The sequence below is a fragment of the Thrips palmi genome, unplaced genomic scaffold, assembly GCF_012932325.1.
Source record: "Thrips palmi isolate BJ-2018 unplaced genomic scaffold, TpBJ-2018v1 HiC_scaffold_4, whole genome shotgun sequence".
NCBI lineage: Eukaryota > Metazoa > Arthropoda > Insecta > Thysanoptera > Thripidae > Thrips > Thrips palmi.
The window spans coordinates 1,042,018-1,062,179 of record NW_023144631.1 but is presented as its reverse complement, the minus strand read 5'-3'; the positions used below and the strand labels follow the sequence as shown (position 1 = coordinate 1,062,179).

Sequence of the window (20,162 nt, the reverse complement as noted above, 5' to 3'; positions counted from 1 at the left end):
ATCTATGATCTGAACTTGTATACACTGCATGAACATGCTGAGACACGACAGCGGATGGCCCGTCCTGGAAAAACACAGTGGGCCAGAAGACCGGTGGAGGCGGCCAAAACTGTAGACGCGTTTTGAGCTCCAGAGGCGCTGAATGTGACTCGAACCGAACGTGTGACCCCACCAATTGATTGCTCTCCGATCGAAGAATCTATTGGTGGGGTCTCACGTTCGGTTCGGGTCCTATTTAGCGACTCTGGAGCTCAAAACGCGTCTAGAATTTTGGCCGTCTCCACCGGTCTTCTGGCCCACTGGAGCACCAGCCTAACGGCCTCTGTGGCCCAGCAGTGGCCTAGCGGCGGCAAACCTCTATGTTGGCGCCACCGCGCACCGACACGGTGAGGTTCATCTTGAGGCGGACGTCGCCGAGGTGCTTGGGCCCGTCGGCAGGCACGCGGAACTTGAGCCGCGGCACCAGGGCGGCCGTGACCGTCTTGAGGAACATGATGGCGTAGCGCTGGCCGATGCAGTTCCGCGGCCCCGCGCTGAACGGCATGTAGGCGAACGGGTGCCGCTGGCGGCAGTTCTCCGGCAGGAATCGGTCCGGGTCGAAGTTGTCCGGGTCGGGGAAGTACTTGGCGTTGCGGTGCGTGTAGGGCAGCCAGATGGCCACCTGGCAGCCGCGCGGCACCACGTAGCCCGACGGCAGCTTGAAGTCCTCCGCCATGTGCCGCGCGAACACGGGCACCACGGTGAAGTAGCGCAGCACCTCCTTGATGAAGCGCTCCGTGTACTGCAGGTGCGCCATGTCCGAGAACTCGAGCGGGCGGTCCACGTCCTCGCCGAGGATGTCGTCCAGCTCCTGCAGAGACAGAGACAAAGCACGTCGACAAGCACATTGAACCCTGGCAGCGAGAACGCAACAACAATTCGATTTTCCCTTTCCTCTCAAAGAAGGAATTCCCCCTCCACCTTTTTGCAATGCAACCGGACTTGACTTCAATTTCCAGGACTAGAATCCGGAACGAGTGTACTGCGATGGGCGGTTCAGCTCGGCCTAGGCCTAGGCTGTTCGAGAGAGACAGACGTTGCCTGTCGCCAAAGCCACCGCGCAGTGGGTGCAGTGCTGTCTCGGCTAGGCAACAGAAGTCAAGCCTGGTGGCGGGTGGAGCGGGTTGTGCGTCGCTCCGCTCCTCTGAGCTGGCACCCGGCCTGGTGCTGAGCGTTCTGGCGACGCAGCCGTCCGGGAGCCCCGGATGGGATAGGCCGAGCCCGACCGGCCATTGCAGAACACTGGAACGTAATCGACACCCACCTGTCGCACTCTCTCCTGCACGTCCTGCCTGATGGCGAGCGTGTAGATGAGGAAGGTGAGTGCATCCATGGAGGAGCCCGACGCGATGGTCACGATGGTCTTGACCTCCTCGGCGAGCTCGTCGTCGCTGAGGGCGGCGCCCTCCTCGGAGGTAAGCACGTGGTCCAGGAAGGCCTGCCGCTTCTTGGGCGCCTTGTTGTTGGCGTTGATGTTGTTGTTGTTGCGCAGGAGGAGCCTCTTGTCGCGGATGATCTGCTGCGTGAAGGCCGTGAGGACGCGCTTCACCTCGAGGTACTCGGGGAACTGGCTGCGCATGAACGAGTACGCCCACTCGCTGAGGAACCAGGGGTGCCACACGCGGTACATGAAGTGGTCCAGCGCCTTGGGGATGGCGTCCACGAAGGTGGTCCTCTCCGGGTCCTCCTCGTCCACGTCCGAGGACATGACCGTCTCGCAGATGGTGTTGTTGGCGCAGGAGCCGCTGAGCGGCGTCACGTCGAACACGGTGCCCTCGAGCGCGGCGAGCTGGTTGGCGAAGGCGATGCCGCGCTTGTGGAAGATGCCGACGAAGTCGCGCAGGATGTCGAGGTGCAGGCTGGGGGTGATGGCCTTGCGGTGGCGCCGCCAAGTCTCGCCGCCCAGGATGGCCAGCCCCGCCCCCATGAGGGGCTCCAGCGAGCTGTACACGGACGACTTGTCCGTGGTCTTGGCGGACGTGACGATGGCCTCCACGTCGTCCGGCTCGCTGATGGCCACGAACGTGAGGTGGCCCAGGTGCAGGCGCATCACCGGCCCGTAGTCGGAGAACAGCCTCTGCACGGTGTCGTAGATGTCGTCGGGCGGCCCGGCGAACTCGAGCACGTTGCCGATGAGCGGGTACGGCGTGGGGCCCGGCATGTCGGCCGTCATGAAGCGCACGCGCCGGATCTCGGACACGGCCAGGTAGAGGCGGCGGAGGCCGGCGGCCACCACCAGCGCGGCGGCCGTCAGCAGCAGGAGGAGCACGGCCATGGCGACGGCGGCGCGGACCGCGGCGGATCAGAGCTCGCAATGCACTTGGCAGCACTTCTCGCTCGGCTGCGCTGCTTGCGCGGTTGCGCTCGGCCCTCCTCGCAACTCGGCGTCTCCCCGACTGGAGCCGCAGCCCCGCGCAGCCCCACCCCGTCGGCGTGGCGGCCTGGCGGCCTGTCGGGCACCAGGCCACCGCGTAAGGCCCCACCTTTCCAGGGACTTCTAGCGGCAGGGGCTCTCGAGCCCCAGCCCAGCCCCACCCCGCCGCCAGGGACCAGGGCCCGCGGCCAGCGGCCCGGCGGCCCGTGCAGTGCAGTGCCAGTGCGCAGCCTGCGCAGCTACCCGCTTAACGACGCCGATACCGGTGCACCGGCAGTCCCGACGAAAACAAGGAACAAGGGCGGCGGTCTTGTTTTTACCCGAGGCTTGGCTTCCGTTTTCCTTACTGGCCTACTCCTAGCACTCCTTGTACGGGCCGGGCCTCGGCCACTGCACCGCAATGCACGCCCGGCCAGGAACAGGTTGGGCGCCTGCATGCTGCCGAGCCGCCGCAGCCCTGCAGACTGATTCCGAGAGTCGTTTTCGTCGCTCTGTCTCTCTCGCACCACCTGCGGTCCGGAAAAGCGGGCACAGGGAGTGACGGACGGCGCGGCATAGGCAGCGGCAGCAATAGGAATGCATGTCCTGCGCTGCGTCGTCGCTCCACCTGCCGCTTTCGTTCCGAACAAGCAGTGCAGGACTCATTTGAAGTCACTCGTCGCCAACACAGCCTGCTCTCCTTCGGTCCGGCCTAAAAGAGCCCAGCCAGCAGGCCGATTCCGAGAGTCGTTTACGTCGCTCTGTCTCTCTCGCACTCATACGGTGTCCCGTACAGGTGCGAGCGAGACAGAGCGACGAAAAGCCGACCGCGGCGGGCGTCGCGACGCGTTGCGCATCATCCACGCCGTTTTCTTTCCCCTTCCAAGCCCCAAGGCCTCACGGCCATCCGCGCGGCCTCGCGGCTTGGCGGCCCCCAGCGCAGGGCGGCAGCCTCGGCCGCCGCACGCCAAGGCCGCACTGCCATCCAGAGGGCCTCCTCAAACCGCACCGCCGTGCCGCCGTGCCGCCATGCAGGGGCACCGCTATCCAGAGGCACCGAGGATTACCTCACGCGCAACGCGCACGCCGAAAGGCCCGAAAGGCCGGCACGCCGACGACGGGCCGAAACGGGACGCTGTGTGGGCAGTTGTGCGTCCGTCGCTCTGTCTCTCTCGCACTCATGGGGCGACCCGTGTGGGTGCGAGAGAGACAGGGCGACGAAAGCACTGCTCGACATCAGCCTGCGGGCAGGCCTGCACTTCTAGCGTCATCCAGAGAGAAACGCGTTGCCCAACGCGCATGCTCATGCTCGCCCTCGCCGCGACCCGACCCGGCATTCAACGAGTTGCTAAACGGCTAATTGTTGGTGCCGCGAGTGGAGGCTGGGCCGGGCTAGGCCGGGCTAGGCGCCCCGACCGCTCCACTCACAGCAACACCACACCGCATACGTGCGCGACGTGCGCGACGTGCGATGAGTTGCACTTTGGTGAGCGGTGCTGTATCGGGAGGGCGGGCCATCATCAATCTGCAGGCTCGCCTCGCCGCAGACCGCGGTGGCTGACAAGTGGAGTCACGCCACGCCGCACAGTGGGCCAGAAGGTTGGTGGAGGCGGCCAAAACGCCAGACGCGTTTTGAGCTACAGAGGCACTAAATGGGGCTCAAACCGATCGCGTGACCCCACCAATTGATTGCTTTCCGAACGAGGAATCCATTGGTGGGGTCACACGTTCGGTTCGAGTCCTGTTTAGCGACTCTGGAGCTCAAAACGCATCGAGAGTTTTGGCCGCCGGCGCCGGTCTTCTGGCCCACTGTGCACTGGTTGGGACAGGACGCAGTGCACCGGGCCGCCATATTGGCGCTGGTCAACCGATTTCCCGGCACCATAAACTGGAGCACGGCCAGGACGGCCATCACGGCATCACAGGTGCGGTGATAAAGAAAGCGGACGCCATTTTGAACCCCCTCCCCCTCCCCCTCTCCATGGAGTCCGTGCCCCCTTTGATGCAACGGTTGCAGTGCTGCTCTCTCTCCTCTTGTATTTGCTCGCGTCATGAGGCGGCAGGCCGCGGCAGGCCAGGTAACAGCTTTCACCGCCATCGCCGGGATTCGCCCCCGGCATCGCATCACAATCAAAGCGGCGGCGCGGCTCGGCATGACATGGCGTGGCACGGCACGGCCTGCCGGTGGACAAAAAGACAAATTGGCCGTCGATGACGGCTTTGTTTCATGGCCGTTGTTCTGCACAGCCGCGCGCCGATGAGAGGACGGGTCAGCGCCAGAACCAGTTTTGAATGACTAGACTTCCCAGTGTGTTTGGAAGCGTGCGTTGCGTGGGTGGATCCAGAAAAATAGGAGAGTACGGTTAATAAAACTTCAAAACGTGATGTATGAGCAAATTGAAGTTTTTAGAAAAAGAGTGTACGAATCAATCGATTTCTGGGTGTCTAGGTCCATCAGGGCGCGGCACAATAACACGAGACGTTCGTATTTTTATTCATTTAATTTATTCTTAAAGTTACTTTGTACAGTACACACATGCAGTCTTTTCTATTATAACAGGTTTATGACACGACGCACAGTGGGCCAGAGGACCGGTGGAGACGGCCAAAACTCTAGACGCGTCCAGACTTCTGATTGCCTTCACCGGTCGTTTGGCCCACTGTGCAGCGGGTAGGGTTCGCGGTGGTGCTAGTGGCGTCGCTGCACGCGGATGCGCACGCCCCCCTTGACGGCGATGACCAGGGTCACCTTGATGGGCACGTCGGCGATGTCGCGGCCGGGCACGTCGGCCGTGTCGTCCGGGGCCAGGACGCGGAACCGGCGCAGCAGCGTGGCCACCTCCACCTTGAGCAGCAGCATGGCGTACCTGGGGGCGGAGGGGCGCGTCAAGTGTGGTGTCGCTACAGTGTACAATCAGTGCGAGTGCAAGTTCAAGCGCAAGCGAGCGCCTGCAGAAGGCGGGGTAGGCAACCGGCGGCCTGCGACGCGGCGCTGCGCGGCGGGGCAGTCCACCTCGCAGGCGCTCTCCCTGACCTGTCGAGCAATTTCGCTGTCTCTGTCTCTCTCACGCCGTCACGGCGCGCACCATGAGTGCGAGAGAGACAGAGCGTACCCTACCTCTGTCCGACGCAGTTCCGCGGGCCCGCGCTGAAGGGCAGGTAGCTGAAGGGGTGGCGGCCGCAGCTGCGCTCGGGGAGGAACCTGTCGGGGTCGAAGCGGCGCGGCTCGGGCCAGACGCGCGGGTCGGAGTGCAGGGCGGGCAGGAAGAAGGTGAGGTGCGCGCCGCGCGGCGCCGTGTGTCCGGACGGCAGCCACGTCGCGCGGGCAGCTCCGCGTGAAGAAGGGCAGCACCGGGAACATGCGCAGCGTCTCCTTGATGACGCGCTCCAGGTACTGCAGGTGCGGCAGCTCCTCCATGGTCACCGGGCGGGCCGCGTCCGCCGCGTCGCCGCCGAACACGTCGTCCAGCTCCTGCAACGAGTGCAACGGGTTCGTGGGGACGCGGATCACAACCTATTCGAAAGGGGTTTTTCGTGGGGACTTACCTGCACCAGCCTGTCCTGGATGTCCTGCCGCAGCGACAGCACCATCAGGACGAAGCTGAGCGTGCTGGCCGACGTCTCGGCGCCCGTGCACAGCAGCGTCTTCACCTCGTCGCGCAGCTCCGAGTCCGTGAGCGCCGACCCCTCCTCGCTGTCCAGGATGTTGTCCAGGAAGGCCCGTCGGCGCGGCCGCCGCGGCGCCTCGGTGGCGTCGGAGGGCTTCCTGGCGGCAAGCTGCTGGCGCTTGTCCACGATGATGGCCTCGGTGAAGCCGTTGAGCGCCGCCGTGGTGCGGACGTACTGGTCGTGGCGGCCGGACAGCCGGAACAGCGTGTCGTTGAGGAACCACGGCCGCCACACGCGGTACATGAACACGTCCATGGCGCCCTGCAGCCAGCCGCCGAACTCGCGCCGGCCCTCGTCGCCCGCGTCGTCCAGCTCGGTGCTCATGATGGTCTGCAGCGCGGCGGCCAGCGAGTACTCGACGCACAGCGGCGCCACGTCGAACACCTCGCCGTCGTCGGCGTGCTGCTCCAGGCGGTCCGCGAAGCGCAGCGCCTCGCGCCGGAAGGTGTCCACGAAGTCGTGCAGGATGTCCAGGTGCAGCGACGGCATCACGATCTTGCGGTGCCGGCGCACCTCCTGGCCGCCGAGGCACGACAGCCCCAGGCCCAGCAGCGGCTCCAGCACGCCGTAGAAGGGTGACTTGTCGATCAGCTCCTGGCTCGTGGCCACGAACTCCACGTCGCGCGGGTCTGTGATGCCCACCACCAGTTCGGGGCCCAGCCACACCCGCACCGTGGGGCCGTGCCGCGCCACCAGGCGGCAGATGTTGTCGTAGATGTAGTCGTCGCCGCCCGCCACCACGTCCAGGAGGTTGCCGACCAGGGGCAGCGTCGGCGGGCCCGGCATGTCGGCCACCACCTTGTGCATGTGGAGGTAGTCGCGGTACGCCCGCCGAGCCCGCTCCGCCAGCAGCAGTAGCAGCAGCAGGACGGTGGTGGCCAGCAGGAGCGCGCCGACGCCGACCACGCCGGCTCCGGGCGGCGCCAGGGCCACCGGGGCCACCGGGGCCCGGACAAGCGCGCCCTCCACCTGCATGGCACTTGTTCGACACTGCAGCGGTCCAAAGCGTGGCGCGGCGCCACGTCACGGACTCAGGGGCCAGGGCCCCGCCCCACCACGCCACCACGCGCAGGGCCTAGAGGGAGAGCCCAGAGGGAGGGCAGGGGTACGGCCAGGCGTGGCGCAACGCTCCCGAAGAGGGGGAGGGGGTGGCGCATTTCGCACGACGGGTGCAGGCGCGAGCCACCCCTCGCGTGGTGCTTCGAGTCTCGCGTTGCGCTCGGGATGGCCAGGCCAGCGCCGACGCCGATGACCGGTTCGGTTACTTTGTTGTAAGGCCCGGCGGACGGCGGGTCACTGATGCCGAACAGCCTGGGCCACGGCGTGCACCGGGATCACCGGGGCACTGGGACGCCGAGCGCCGCACTGCACCACGCCCTCGCAATCGACGCTGGCGCGGCACTTCGCTGCAGTTCTGGCTTCCCGCCCCGCCCCGCCCCGCCCCGCCCCGCTTCGCCCTGCCCCGCCCGGTGCGAGGCGCGGCGCAGCCTGGCTGGAGCTGGAGTGCGTAGAGTGCACTCGAGACCCAAGAAAAGAAGGGGTCATGAAATAGCCGGCTGCGGTGGGCCAGGGTCCTGTTTGCTCTCCAGCCACTTGCGTTTCGTAAATCTGAAAAGAGCGCCAACCTTGAACACGCCCAGCCATTTGGAATTAAAAACGGCTTTTCCAGAGCAGGGCCGCGAGCGGCCGCGAGGCTCGTTATGTGCGCTGCAGCCCTGCACTCCGCAGTCCGCATAATTGTTGTTGTCCAGATTCGGGCCGCTCTCCGCGCGGCGCGGTGGCGACACCGCCCCACACCCGGCGGCAGGTGAAAGTCCGAGGCTGGCCGCCAGCGCCGCCAGCCGGCCAGCCGCAAGCAGACTAGGACTAGGAGACCCCCAGTACGGTATCAAGGACTAGGGACGCGAACGCTTGGCGCCGCAGGTGTGTCCGAGTGTCTGTGTGTCCGTGTCTGTGTGCCTCTGTGTCTGTGTGTCTGCGTCCCTGAGTGACGTCACCGCGGCAGGCTGGCGGTGCTGGCGGCGGGTTAGCGACCGCAGTGGCGCGTGGCTGCAGCCGATCGGCAGCCAAGCTTCGAGCCGCGCCGTCTGCCGCGGGGCGCGTAGCTCCGCGTCGCGCGGACTTGCACAATGAATGGAAACCGCAATTACCCTACTACGATACTACGAGTAGTACTCTTCGTGGCCTTTCATCTCATCGGCGGGTACGCCCCGCCCCGCCCCGCCGCGCCCCGCCGCGCCGGCGTGGACCCCGAGGTGTCCCAACGAGCAGACAGGCACTCTTCTTGGCGGGCGCTGAGAGAGCGATTGCGTTGATTGTTGATATCTGCATAAGAACGAGCTGCGTTTTGAGAGCAACGACGGAGCAAGTGCGACCATAGAGTGGGTGTTCGGTGTTCCTTCTTTTACAGAAAAAGAACGACAGCTCTAAACGTCAAAGCCGTCAAAGCAGATGATGCTGGGTGGGAATGTGTTGTGAGTGTTGCTTGCAATCTGTGCGGCGTCAGCTCTCATTCGCCGTCGATAAAAGTCGATGCTATTGGTTACAAAGTGAGCGCTAAACGCACCGTATGTAGTCGTAAATCGTGAAAAACGGACTGACGCCGGATATATGCGCGGCGCGCGTGGCCTGGGCGGCAAAGACGCAGCAAAAACAATGCAAAAACAACCAAACGACACCTAGCTACTAAGTCCATGTCGATTGATGTCGACCCTCTCGGTGTTCCCTAATACTAATTGTTTGAAACTGGTTTTGAGCTGGCGGTGACGGACCTGACACCCGGCGGTCGTCAAGAAGAGTCACGTGCAGCACGGCACGGCACGCGAGGCACGGCGCGCCTCGTCGCGTGTCGCGCGCCGCACGAGGTGTTGCCTACTCGCACGGCGCAGCGCGGGGGACTCCGGGTTGGCCGCGGGCACCTCCACTGGAAACGCCTCTCGATCCGAGGAGACAGGAAAGTAATTACTTACGGCAGTAGTAGAACCTATAAAGCCCCCCGAGTGTTGTTCTCCAGGAAGGTGAAGAAGGTCAGCTCGAGACGATAGAATAAACCAAATTAACTGTAGGAAGGGAGCTGCTCACGCGTCAGATTGGCTGAGCGGTCCTTCAGCAACGCACGCAGCACCGCCCCACACTACGCGCACATGCGTCTAAAAGCGCATTTTTGCATTAAATCAGGCGCGGTTTAAGGGGGTACGAAGGGGCGATTTCCGCCCCCCCTTATGAGATTCCCGAAACGCCTGCTGGTAGGCAACCAGCATCGCATGCCCCTGTAGGTAGGCAAAATATACACAAACGCCCTCCCTTTCGGGGGCTCCTTAAACCGCGCCTGCATTAAATGCGTACAAAATGTGTTACTATTCATGTGCATCTTAGCGCACTGCACATTAAATTTAATTTCACGCTGCATGCGGCTTTGCGCGAAAAACGAATTCCTCTTCATTCCAGAGGTCCCTTCAGATGCTGGCGCGGGTTTTGGTTGGAAAATTTGTTAGTTTGCGGCGCGGTGCTAGAGCGTGTCCGGCCTCCATGCGGAAGCATGCCTTGGGCCGCGGGTCCCGCAGTGGCCTCGTGACGCGTTCTTTAGTGCCCCGAAAAATACAAATAATTGGCCGTAAATGAGGCGCCATCATTAGCGTAGTTTAGGTCAGTTTCTATTTTCTTTTTCTGTTTTTTTTTTTTTTTTAAGTTTTAAGAAAAGCAGGAACTTTAAGGTATCCCCTTATTGGGTTACGGTTTTTGTTGGATAATATTTGTCTCATCCACGAGACAAATTTGTCTTAACGTACGTGAGACGAATGCTCAGTTTAAGAAAATAAATGTTCGCATCAAATCTTTTGCCAAAACCAGCCGAGACAAAATCGAGTATCGAAGCAGGAAAATCGTCCCCTAGGTGATCGGGGCGTCTACAACCAATCCCGATTGGATCACTCACGCCTTATCTGCGTGACGTCACGAACGTGCGAAAACGGCCGACCCGACCTATCCCTGGGAACAAGTTCGGCACTGCGTCACCGCAGCCTCCGGTGGACGTCGCTGGAGTCCAGGCTTCAGGCTCTAGTGACGTGCGAGGAGCTTCTGTGGACAAAACAGAATAGGATATTCTGTATATTCGGTGCGAGGGGCGGGGGGAGTGGGGCGGGGGAGAGGGGGTAGGTTGTCGGCGGGGAGGTGCGCGCCGCGCGGCCAGGCGCCACGACGCCGCGCCCGCGCCGCCAGCAAGCCAGCAGTCATTCGAGGGGAAGGCGTCGAGTCGGCTAGACACTCCTCTCGCGGACCGCGGCCGCCGCAGCCACACCGACCCCCGCAGCCCAGGCCAGCCCAGCCCAGCGCCACCAGCTCGCGGCTCCCTTCGCCGCGCACACACACACATACACGCACCGACCGGCCGGGCCGCCGCGCGAGGTGCTCTTGCATCACGGTGAGTAGTGACATAAGTGATTCCGGTGCAGTGTCCGCGTCGCCGTCGCAGCGGCTGCAGACATATTCCGCACAGCGTTTCGTCGCTCTGTCTCTCTCGCACTCGTGGGGCGTTCCGCAGAGGCGCGAGAGAGACAGGGACAGGGCGAAGAAACCGCGTGGGGAATCGTCCGGGGATTTGAACGCACCGCGCCGCGTAAAGCGCGCCGGGGAAGGACCCTGGCGGGACCTGGGATGCTTGGAGTGCGTGACCCCCCAGTGGGGCCCCACCGTCCTGTCGGAGCCCCTGTATGCACTCTAAATGTTCTACAGTGAAGATTCTCCATATTATGGTGAAAATGTTCCATATTATGGTGCTGCAGCTGACTACGTAACATACCACTGAGAATTCACTGTACCTTACAGATATTTTGACGAATTTCGTTGGTATTATGGAGAAAATCTCCACCATAATATGTTGGTGCAGCCTTTCACCGTAAGACATTTACTGTGTGCAGACGCGCCTGCAAAAGACCAGTGAATGTGTCTGTGGCTATGATGCACTGAGGGCGAATCCGCCACACGCGATGACAGCTCGCGTTGCACTTTGCGCAAACAGAAAAGACAGTCAGCAGTAGTCATTTTCTGCACGTGATTTCGTCCAGGCTTCATCACTTCTCCTTCGTGTCGCGTCGGTGAGACCCTTGTTTTGTTTTTTGTGAGGAGGTCCTTCCACTTATCAGTGCCCGGGCGGTCCGCGGGGAGCGTGCTCAACAAGTACCTCGCGACGCCGCGACGTCAGCGCGCCGCGACCGCGCGCTCTCGCACCGCGCGCGGGTTCGCGACCGACGACAAAAAGACACCCGAGACGAACTCAGGTCGCGTTTGGGACACGTAATTTCGTCATTTCCTGCTCCCATTTTCCGGATGGCATGTCATGCCACTCCCTCCCACGCCCCCGTCACGTCACCCGCCCGTCGTCGCCAGCAGCAGACTGATTCCGAGAGAAGTTTTCGTCGCTCTGTCTCTGTCGCACTCATGGGGGATCCAGTGTAGGTGCGAGAGAGACAAAGCGACAAAACGACTGTCGGAATCAGTCGACAGCCAGCAATATGGAAACAGAAGACTACGGCGGGGTGTGGGCCAGGGGGCGGCCTATATGCGGCTGGGTGCTAGGTGGATGCAAGCTTGCGAGCGCTGCCAGTACCGACGGTCCCTTCCCACCTCCTCTATGGTCCTGCATTGCTGCCTCTGCCTGTGCATTTGGTGACCGCAAGCACCGCAGCGCAGGGCTGACTGGCTGGCTGGCTGCCTGCCCCGCTGGGCTTTGGGCCTTCCCTGCGAGCACCGCACGCTGTGCGCAGCCCTGCGCAATCCTCCTTGTCGCAAACCCCCTGCGTCTGACGCGGCCTCGCGCCCGCCAGCCTTCCCAGCCTGGACGCTGTTGCTGAACAGACATCGCCATCGCCCTCCCAAAAAACGAGAAAACCGGAATGACGCACTGCGGAAGCTGGAGGCAGCGCCTCCGCTCCACACGGCACTCGTCTTCCTTTTGCCGTCCGCCTCGGCAGTGTGTTTCTCTGTTCCGCGCGCGGACCTAGAGTTGCCCCCTCCCTTGCGCGCCGCCCGGTCTAGAGGTACCACCTCGGGTACCACCACCAATTTCTTTTTCTTGCCGCGATAAATGTTGCAGAACAGGACGTCGTATAATAGGCATTCCCGACAGGCCGGCTCTTTCTTCTATCTATCTCTCTCGTTCTCTCTGTTTTGGCTCCGGCAACCAGTTTCAAGGTCGCGGAGCCGAACTGCTGGGTAGTTTCAAGTTCACGGCGGAAGGCGAGGACATCATCCGCGAGGAGCACGAGAAGGAGGGCGCGGCGAGCTTGCGTGCTGCAGACTGATTCCGAGAGTCGTTTTCGTCGTTCTGTCTCACTCGCCCTCATAGGACGCAGGCGCGGTTCCCCCGGAGCCCCCGACAGGGGGGCGTTTGTGTATATTTTGCTACCTACAGGGGCATGTGATGCTGGTTGCCTACCAGCAGGCGTTTGGGGAATCTCACAGAGGGGGCGGTCGCCCCTTCGCCCCCCCCCCCCTAAACCGCGCCTGATAGGGCGTCCCATATGGGTGCGACGTAGACATAGCGACGAAAACGACTCTCGGAATCAGTCTACGCTGGGCTGCGCGGGGCACTAGCCGCCACTCTAGCCGGAGGTCTGCCACTGACTTAAATTATGTACAGTTGATTGAGTGCGATGTGAGTGGAATTCAGCTATGCAGGCGTTTGAATCACAAATTACCTACATACATTGTCGCTTGGACGCGTACAATGAGTGCAAAAAGTGCCAAACCCCTTGAGTTGCGCAACGGATTATTTATCCTTCAGTTTCGCTTCTGATCTGATACACCGATCGTAACAAAGCGCGGGGACACGCGGATACACGATAGTTGCTGCACATGGAGAGGAGATTGGAACTCTCCATGGCGGTAGTGGCTTTGCTGGTCCGTCATTCGGTACAGGTCGTGAGGATGCTCGTTCAGGTCGTCCAGGTGACCGGTTTCCCCCAAATGACCGCCGCCACGCGACGCTACGCGTGTTGAGTCTGGCTGCCAGCATGCTGCCAGGAGGCGCGGTCCCCGCTTCCGCCTTTAGCCCCAAGTCGGAAATCCGACTGGTTGCTCGTCTTCGTTTTGTTGCCAATCGCATGCATATTTCAGTGTGTACTTACTCTGACTGACGGCCGGTTTGTTGCGCGTGTTACAGAACAAGGAAAGCCACCGTCTCCTCCACCATGCCCAGTGCAGTCCAGTCCCTGTCCCCGGTGCAGGGCGAGATGTCGCCCGAGGAGCTCAAGAACCTCCTCGCGGAGATCGGCACCACGTCGGAGAACCTCAAGAGGGACTCCGTGGCCCTGAGAGAGTGGGTCAACTCCCAGCCCCACCTGCCCGACCTCACCAGTAGGCCTCTTCCTCAGATCTGACTTTTGCGGCCAGTAAGAATGACTAATAACCGAACAAAAACCGTTTCAGGCGAATACGATGAGTGGCTCGAGACATTTCTACTGGTGGCGAAGAACTCCATGGAGAAGGCCAAGACGCGACTGGACAACTACTTCACGACCCGCACCGTCCTGGACGAGTGGTTCACCATGCCGCCCGCGCCGGAAGACCAGTTAATCATCGACGAGCGAGATTTCGAGTAAGTCTCACAGCCTGTCGGCCAGTGTCAGTTGGTGTCAGTTCGCCGGGCGGGAGCCAAGCGTTCTGGTGCAGGTGGTTCTAGCCTCGCGGCTCAGCTGGCAGTCCCAGCCCCAGCAGCCACCTAGAGACAACCCCTGTCTGACCGCGTCGTTGTCGCTGCCTTTAGGCTCAACGGATGGCAACCCCGGGTGCTCCCCAACGGCTGCGTCCTGTTCATCATGAAGCCCATGAACACCGGCAACTGGTCGCAGGTCGACATGAAGGTGCACTACCACCGCATCGTGCTCCACATCGACGCCTTGATGGGGCTCAGCAAGAAGCTCCGCGGGGCGATCTTGATCATGGACGAGAAGCACGCCAACCTCAACATCGTCACCACCTTCCTGGGGGCCATCGGCCACTTCCGGAGGGCGATTAACTGCATCCAGGTAAGTACGGCGCCACGGCGAGAGGGGAGTAGAAGGCCTCCTAACGCGGCACGTTGCCGACTGAAGCGTTTTAGAGAGTGTTTTATCTTCTCTTCATGTCACTTTGTTGGGCTCCAGGACTGCATGCCGCTGAGGGTGCACTCTGTCCACTTTGTTAACACCCTCGCACCGAACATGCAGAAGATGATCTTGAACGCTGTCACCCCCCTTCTCAAGGGCAAGCTAGCACAGAGGGTAAGAGATGAATGAAAGAAATTATGCTTTAGTTTGACTTTATTTTGACTATGATTCTTGTTGATAGATCAGCATTCATGAAGACATGAAGTCCTTGCATGAGCACATCCCTGTCGAGTACCTGCCACAAGAATACGGCGGCACTGCCCCAGAAAAACTGGAAGACATGGCAAGTAAGTACAGATTGGACTTTTATTTGTTTTATTTTTAAAGGACTATCTGGGATTGATTGGTGAAAATTTATCTGTATAGCAAGCCTGTCAAACTTCATTGCTGCCAATAAGGACTGGTATGTGTCAAGAACATGGATGAAAACCAACGAGGATAGAAGAGTGGAAAAGAAGGTCATTGGCAGCGATTCAGGAGTTGAGGGATCGTTTAGAAAACTGACAGTTGATTGATTGTTCCTCAGTTTATCTGTATCTTGGGTTTAAGATCAGACATATTCACACAGAGAAATTTTATGTCTATGTTACTTAATTAAAATTTTCAGTCTTAAAAACAAAAGAAAACAAAATCCAAGCTTAAAAGACACCAACTTAAAAGTACTACAAGCTTTCAAAATCAATTTGGTTAACGGCTATCTAATTTTATAACATAAGTTTATCACAGCAATGGAAATGGTGCCATGACATTTCCTTTTTTCTAAGGAGAGCAAAAAAATAAATATAAAAGATAGATAAAATTAATAAAAAGATAAGACATAATTTCATGGACAGATCTGGTATGCAATTTGTCAAAGAATCCTTCAAAATCAAAATAACTTTTATGACAAGGTTGCCAGGAAGTTTGGAGCGCACTTGAAGCAATTTAGATCAAGCTAAAACTAAGTCTTGAAGACACCTGACTCTCCTGCCTTGATGATGAGTTCACGGAACGTGTGTTCGTCCAGAGCGCCGAATGCCGCTGTCTGACTCACGGCGGTCATGTGATTCAAAATGAAGTTAAAGCAGAATTTTTGAAGATCCTGAAGAAAAAAAGAAAAAAACCAATGGCGTTATTTATTCTTTGGTACAATTTGAATTGACTGTGCTCATAGACAGAACCTCTAAAATGTCTATCTGTGTATGTGATGAAATGTACTATAGTATTTCCTTGTAAGTAAATTAAATTAGTTAAGGGTCACATGATGTTGGGTCACTAAACCACCCACAAAAATGAAAATTTGAACAAATGTAAATGTACTAATGTGTAGAATTTAGACTATTGTGCACTATAATGCCACAAAAATTACATCAGAAAAACAGGAAACAATGTTGTACTCACTTCTTGTTTGTTCACCTTTCTACTGTGAAGCCAAATAGCAAAAACCAGCATGCCCCACATAAACACTTTCAAACTAATGTCAGCACCAGCAAAATTTCTGTAAAGACTTTTCAAAACAGCAGATACCACATGCCCCAAGCAACCAGTTAATGAGATTCGTAGGTTTTTATATTTTACATTGATTTTAATGAATTTAATGTGCATGATTCCCGCATTTTCATTCAACACCAATAGCAAAGCTGCATTCAGTAATGTTGTTGATATGTTCATCTTGGTGTCCCAATGGAGATGGACATGGAAAAGGCATGAGATGGATGCAGGAAGCAACCTACAAAGCACTCTTACAAAGAATATTGAAAAACTAGGCTAGCACAGAAACAATAAAATAGGGGTCAAATTTAAAATTAGAGAGAAGAAAATACCAAACTAAATTTCTATCTACCACTGACATTAGTAGTGCATCTGTAGCAACAGCATGTAATGCAAACTGGTGTTCGACTGACCTCAGATTGGTGCGTAAGTGCTGTGGCATAAAGAGTTGCCACATTTTCAACATTAACCCCATGTTTCAAAATTTGTTCGCAGAGCTCTTTCAGTTGCTGTTCACAGTAGGCATTGGCCAAATCAAGGAGCTCTGAATAATGGTGGAGCATTTGTTAAAGACAAAACACACAAATAAACAAATACAAGGATATAACATCAATTTTGACAAAATTTGCATACCTAAGGCACACTCAGAGGCAATGACTAGTTCATCAGTATACAAGTACTGTAAGAATGCCTTAATTACGGGATAAGAAAATTGTTTCAGCTCCAGCACACTATAAAATAGAAAGGAGATATTGAATTTAGAATCGTGTTCCATGCAGCTGGATCAGCCTCACCTAACATTAAATTATTTATCTTTCATTTACACTTGCCTCTTTTTATCCTCAGACCAATGATCTTTAAACATGTTCCTGAAGTACTCACATCGAATTTTTAGGATTGACTTGTGAACATGGATATTTTTACCACCTACTGATATAGTTAGATCACTTGTATTCTGTAATAAAATTTTTATAAGTGAAAAATATGTATAATATATGGTTTATGATAAAATAGCAGAACAGCAAAGGACTAGATCAGTACCTGATCATCAAAAGCTAATCGAAGTGAGTCTGTGACACTCTGTGATGATTTCTTCTCCAATTGGATGGGCTTGTAAGTAACTTCAATGTCAGCAAAACAGGCAAACACCTCAAGCAGGGACTGAAATGGAGTCTCTACTGGCGAGGTAATTGTTAATCCTGGAATCAAAACAGTATAAAAATTAGAAAAAACTACGAGTTTTTATTATTTTACTTGATAACTTTCAATTAGATTTATTACCTTGGCATTGACCCCACATGTAAACTTTATGCTGCGTTCGAGCAGCGGAAATGTTGTTATAGTGATGAACTGCAATGTCCACAACTCTGTAACAATTTAGTTTAACACTTGGTTACTTTGGGGAAAAAAGAAGTTAACTATTACACACAACAACTACTGACCGTCCAATATTATTAGCAACTTTTACTGGTATGACACTGTTGGATTTATGCCCTGTTCCTAGTTGACCCATGCTGTTTGCACCCCAGCCATACAATTCTCCTTCATCGGTGAGAGCAAGGCAATGAACCAAACCACACATTACTTTCGTAACCACAATACCCTGCATGGTTTGGACAAATGCTGGCACTAATTGATTGATAACTGAATTTCCAAGGCCTAGTTGACCATTTCCATTGTAGCCCCAGCTATACACCTGAAAGAAATGATATTATTATATAACAAGTTCAGAGAAGAATAAAATTTAACAAAAAGTTTACAGTAGGCTGTTTATTTGTCTCACCTCTCCATTTTCAAGTAGAGCATGTGTGCTAACTTGGCCGCAAGCCACACTGACAACTTTACGGGATGACAGAGAGTGGGTTACTCTGACTGGTGTGCATTGGTTATTAGATGTCCCAGACCCAACTTGACCACAATTATTCTCACCCCAGCCGAACACCTTCACAACAAAAGTATAGACAGATTTAACTATACGGTTCAATGTAAATAACTGACCAGAAAAACAAAGATCTTTTTACCTGTCCACATTCAGTCAACGCAATACTATGATGACTGCCACAGGCCACTTCAGTTACAACTAATGTGCTCAGAAATCCACCGATCATTGTAGGCAACAGCCCTGGGGTGGAGGCTCCATGGCCTAACTCGCAATACACATTCTGTCCCCATGAATATACCTCACCTCTCTCTGTCAAGGCAAGCACATGCGGTCCACTGCCATATGTAAAACCTAAACAATGGTAGAGATAAGAGATAAAACCAGGATTATGAAAGAAACCCAAAATCTTATGTAGAAGATAGGGACAGCAAAACAAAATGAGGAAAACTTACTCTTAATTCCTTTTCCACATAATTGTTCAACACACTGCGGAAACAGTGTGCCTTGTTGGTTTCCGAGGCCAAGGCAGCCATGAGCATTGGAACCAAGGGCAAACACTTCATCGTCGACTGTGACCAATAGAGCCTCATTTCCATGATTGCCTGTTGCAATGGGATATGGTTAATACCAAGAGCAAAGTACCGTTAAAATACAGTAAGAGTAGCGTCACAGCTTACCGAAAACACAGGCCAATCGGACCTTTTGCCGAAGTGCTGGTGACAGGAGGCTAAATATTTTCCATCGGTCTAACTCCATGTGAACTGAAATCAGAAATAAAGTCGATAGCAAATTTGGCAGAGATAATTATTGTGAAAGGCTGAAAATACGTGAAATTCATTAGGGGGTGCAGACTATAGAATGTAACAACGGACCATTCTGAGGAAAGACCAAGACAGTATAAAAAGAGGTGTTTACTGGGGACCTGTACTACAACATACCAAGGGATTGGCGTAGCCTGGACGTGGTGGCTTTTCTTTGAGCCAGCTTGCTAGAACAACTTAACCTTGCAGGACTATACATTCATACCTAGACCTAGACCCTGTCAAAGACTAGCATCAGCTGAGAGGTATTTTTAAATAAACAGTAGCTAACGCGGTGCCAAGCGTGGGGGCGCTGCTTTTGACGTTTCGTCGGGGAGGTGGGGCGATTCTTTCGAGGTGGGGGGTACTCACAAGTACTCGCGTCGGGGACGCTGAGCTGCGTTGGTTTGTTGTAGAAGGTCCTCCACTCACACGCTCACGCTCCTCAAGCTCACGTTCGTCGATTGTCAACGAGTCAAGATGTGCACGAATGACGCAATTCATTCAGACAGACGCTTGTAACGATGAACTTTGACTCTATCTATCTCCCACAATAAATGTACAAACATTCCTGTCTCACTGTCTCGCTGCCTGCGCGCTCCCTGAGCAGACGCCAAACAGCTGTTCCGATACCTTTTGTTTGGCGAAGTATGAGAAATAGGCCAATCTGTAAATATTTCTCATACAACCGTGGTCACGTGACTTTGTTTATTTATTTCTCCGGCAAAGCTTGAACTTGAAGCTGCAAAGTTTCATTGGCTTCAGCGTTTTTAGCTGTGATTAAATATTTCCTGAATTAAGAAGTGGCACTAATCCATCAAAGTACAACAAGCCCAATTCGAAATTGCAAGTAGTTATGTCCTTGTACATTTGCACAACTTTGGAATGGCTTTCCATAACATTGCTAACCTCCTATGTTTTGTCATTCAGTTGATTGTTGTGGGAGTTCCAAGATGAAGTCACGAGTGCAGAGCAATGTCCATCTTCTCACCGCAAACGCTCCTTCGGCTAAGGTTCAGTGCCACAGAACTTCCAACGGCAGTCATTCGTCTCTTACCAATGCCTTTCTAAAGGAAGGTGGAGCTTTGCCGTCAGTGCTTCCAGTTGATGATTGCAGCACTGATGTTCCGTGCAAATCGAAACATCCGACTCGAATAAGGAACCAGTCTCTCGCTGTCAAAAAGAGCAAGAAAGAGGATTCGAATGATCAGCTTTCTACAGCACAATCTGCGAGCAAACTAAATGTAAGTGTGTTAGTATAGGCTGTGAACACATCTTTCCCTTTCAAAGTCATTTATCGTCATATTTTCTTGATAAATTTCCAGACATGCCAGCTTGAGAAGAAAATGGAACACCTTAGCAGCAAGTTAACAAAAGTTCAAGACATTCTTGAAAGCCATTTGATAGATGCTGCTGAAACAACAATCCCGAGTTCTAGCTTTGATCAAGATGAAGATGGTAGTTTCTCTGCAAGAGATTACACATTCCTTCTGTTGGAGATGAACGGAAATATTTCATCTCTGCCATATGATCCTAATGAGTTCTCTGAAAAGAGTTTTAAGAAGTAATAGGTATAAAATGTATCTGTTTATAATTTTCTAATAATTTATCTTTAATGAGAAATGTTGATGGTCTATCAGGTCATCATTCTTTCTCTTTCACTTCCATATTAAAGTTAGTCTGAGTTTAAAACCGTTCTTATTTCAATGGATCAGAATCTGGTCGTGCCCAGTCTGCTGACAAGGGGTATCGACCAAAGTAGTTCCAAAAGAGGCCACTGGATGGCGCTGCAGTCGCCTCCGACC

At 55.4% G+C, this 20,162-nt stretch overlaps 5 protein-coding genes across 7 annotated transcripts; 2 read left to right on the top strand and 3 right to left on the bottom strand.

Annotated features, from left to right (window-relative positions):
• Positions 1-326: 326 nt before the first annotated feature.
• On the bottom strand, positions 327-2,314 carry LOC117649385 (cytochrome P450 4C1-like; the record flags this gene model as incomplete). The annotated part of the gene is made up of 2 exons (XM_034392078.1): positions 327-850; positions 1,304-2,314. Coding segments are annotated over 2 exons (1,521 nt in total), but the record flags the coding sequence as incomplete, so codon positions are not given.
• Positions 2,315-5,081: 2,767 nt separating this feature from the next.
• On the bottom strand, positions 5,082-7,036 carry LOC117649485 (cytochrome P450 4C1-like). Its single transcript, XM_034392353.1, is given in 4 exon segments — positions 5,082-5,259; positions 5,511-5,707; positions 5,709-5,864; positions 5,939-7,036. Coding segments are annotated over 4 exon segments (1,629 nt in total).
• Positions 7,037-10,427: 3,391 nt separating this feature from the next.
• Positions 10,428-14,795, top strand: LOC117649384 (alpha-tocopherol transfer protein-like). Its single transcript, XM_034392077.1, has 7 exons — positions 10,428-10,481; positions 13,221-13,414; positions 13,487-13,655; positions 13,824-14,085; positions 14,203-14,319; positions 14,387-14,492; positions 14,572-14,795. Exons 2-7 carry the CDS (start codon positions 13,249-13,251, stop codon positions 14,718-14,720), a joined length of 969 nt encoding a protein of 322 aa, XP_034247968.1. The 5' UTR covers positions 10,428-10,481; positions 13,221-13,248; the 3' UTR covers positions 14,721-14,795.
• On the bottom strand, positions 14,717-18,952 carry LOC117649381 (RCC1 and BTB domain-containing protein 1-like). Of its 2 annotated transcripts, none has more exons than XM_034392076.1 (12): positions 18,730-18,952; positions 18,235-18,318; positions 18,010-18,159; positions 17,697-17,908; positions 17,459-17,617; positions 17,118-17,371; positions 16,957-17,042; positions 16,717-16,874; positions 16,506-16,630; positions 16,309-16,406; positions 16,089-16,219; positions 14,717-15,286 (listed from the first exon to the last, which is right to left on the bottom strand). In XM_034392076.1, the coding sequence occupies exons 2-12, from the start codon at positions 18,311-18,313 to the stop codon at positions 15,146-15,148; spliced, it is 1,593 nt and encodes a 530-aa protein (XP_034247967.1). In that variant the 5' UTR covers positions 18,314-18,318; positions 18,730-18,952; the 3' UTR covers positions 14,717-15,145. The 2 variants fall into 2 exon arrangements, with proteins under 2 accessions (XP_034247967.1, XP_034247966.1); XM_034392075.1 differs by lacking the exon at positions 18,730-18,952 and adding an exon at positions 18,496-18,698.
• Positions 18,953-19,052: 100 nt separating this feature from the next.
• LOC117649386 lies at positions 19,053-20,049 on the top strand. Of its 2 annotated transcripts, none has more exons than XM_034392079.1 (3): positions 19,053-19,203; positions 19,288-19,601; positions 19,683-20,049. In XM_034392079.1, the coding sequence occupies exons 2-3, from the start codon at positions 19,311-19,313 to the stop codon at positions 19,923-19,925; spliced, it is 534 nt and encodes a 177-aa protein (XP_034247970.1). In that variant the 5' UTR covers positions 19,053-19,203; positions 19,288-19,310; the 3' UTR covers positions 19,926-20,049. The 2 variants fall into 2 exon arrangements, with proteins under 2 accessions (XP_034247970.1, XP_034247971.1); XM_034392080.1 differs by having other exon boundaries at positions 19,067-19,207.
• The last annotated feature ends 113 nt before the right edge of the window (positions 20,050-20,162 follow it).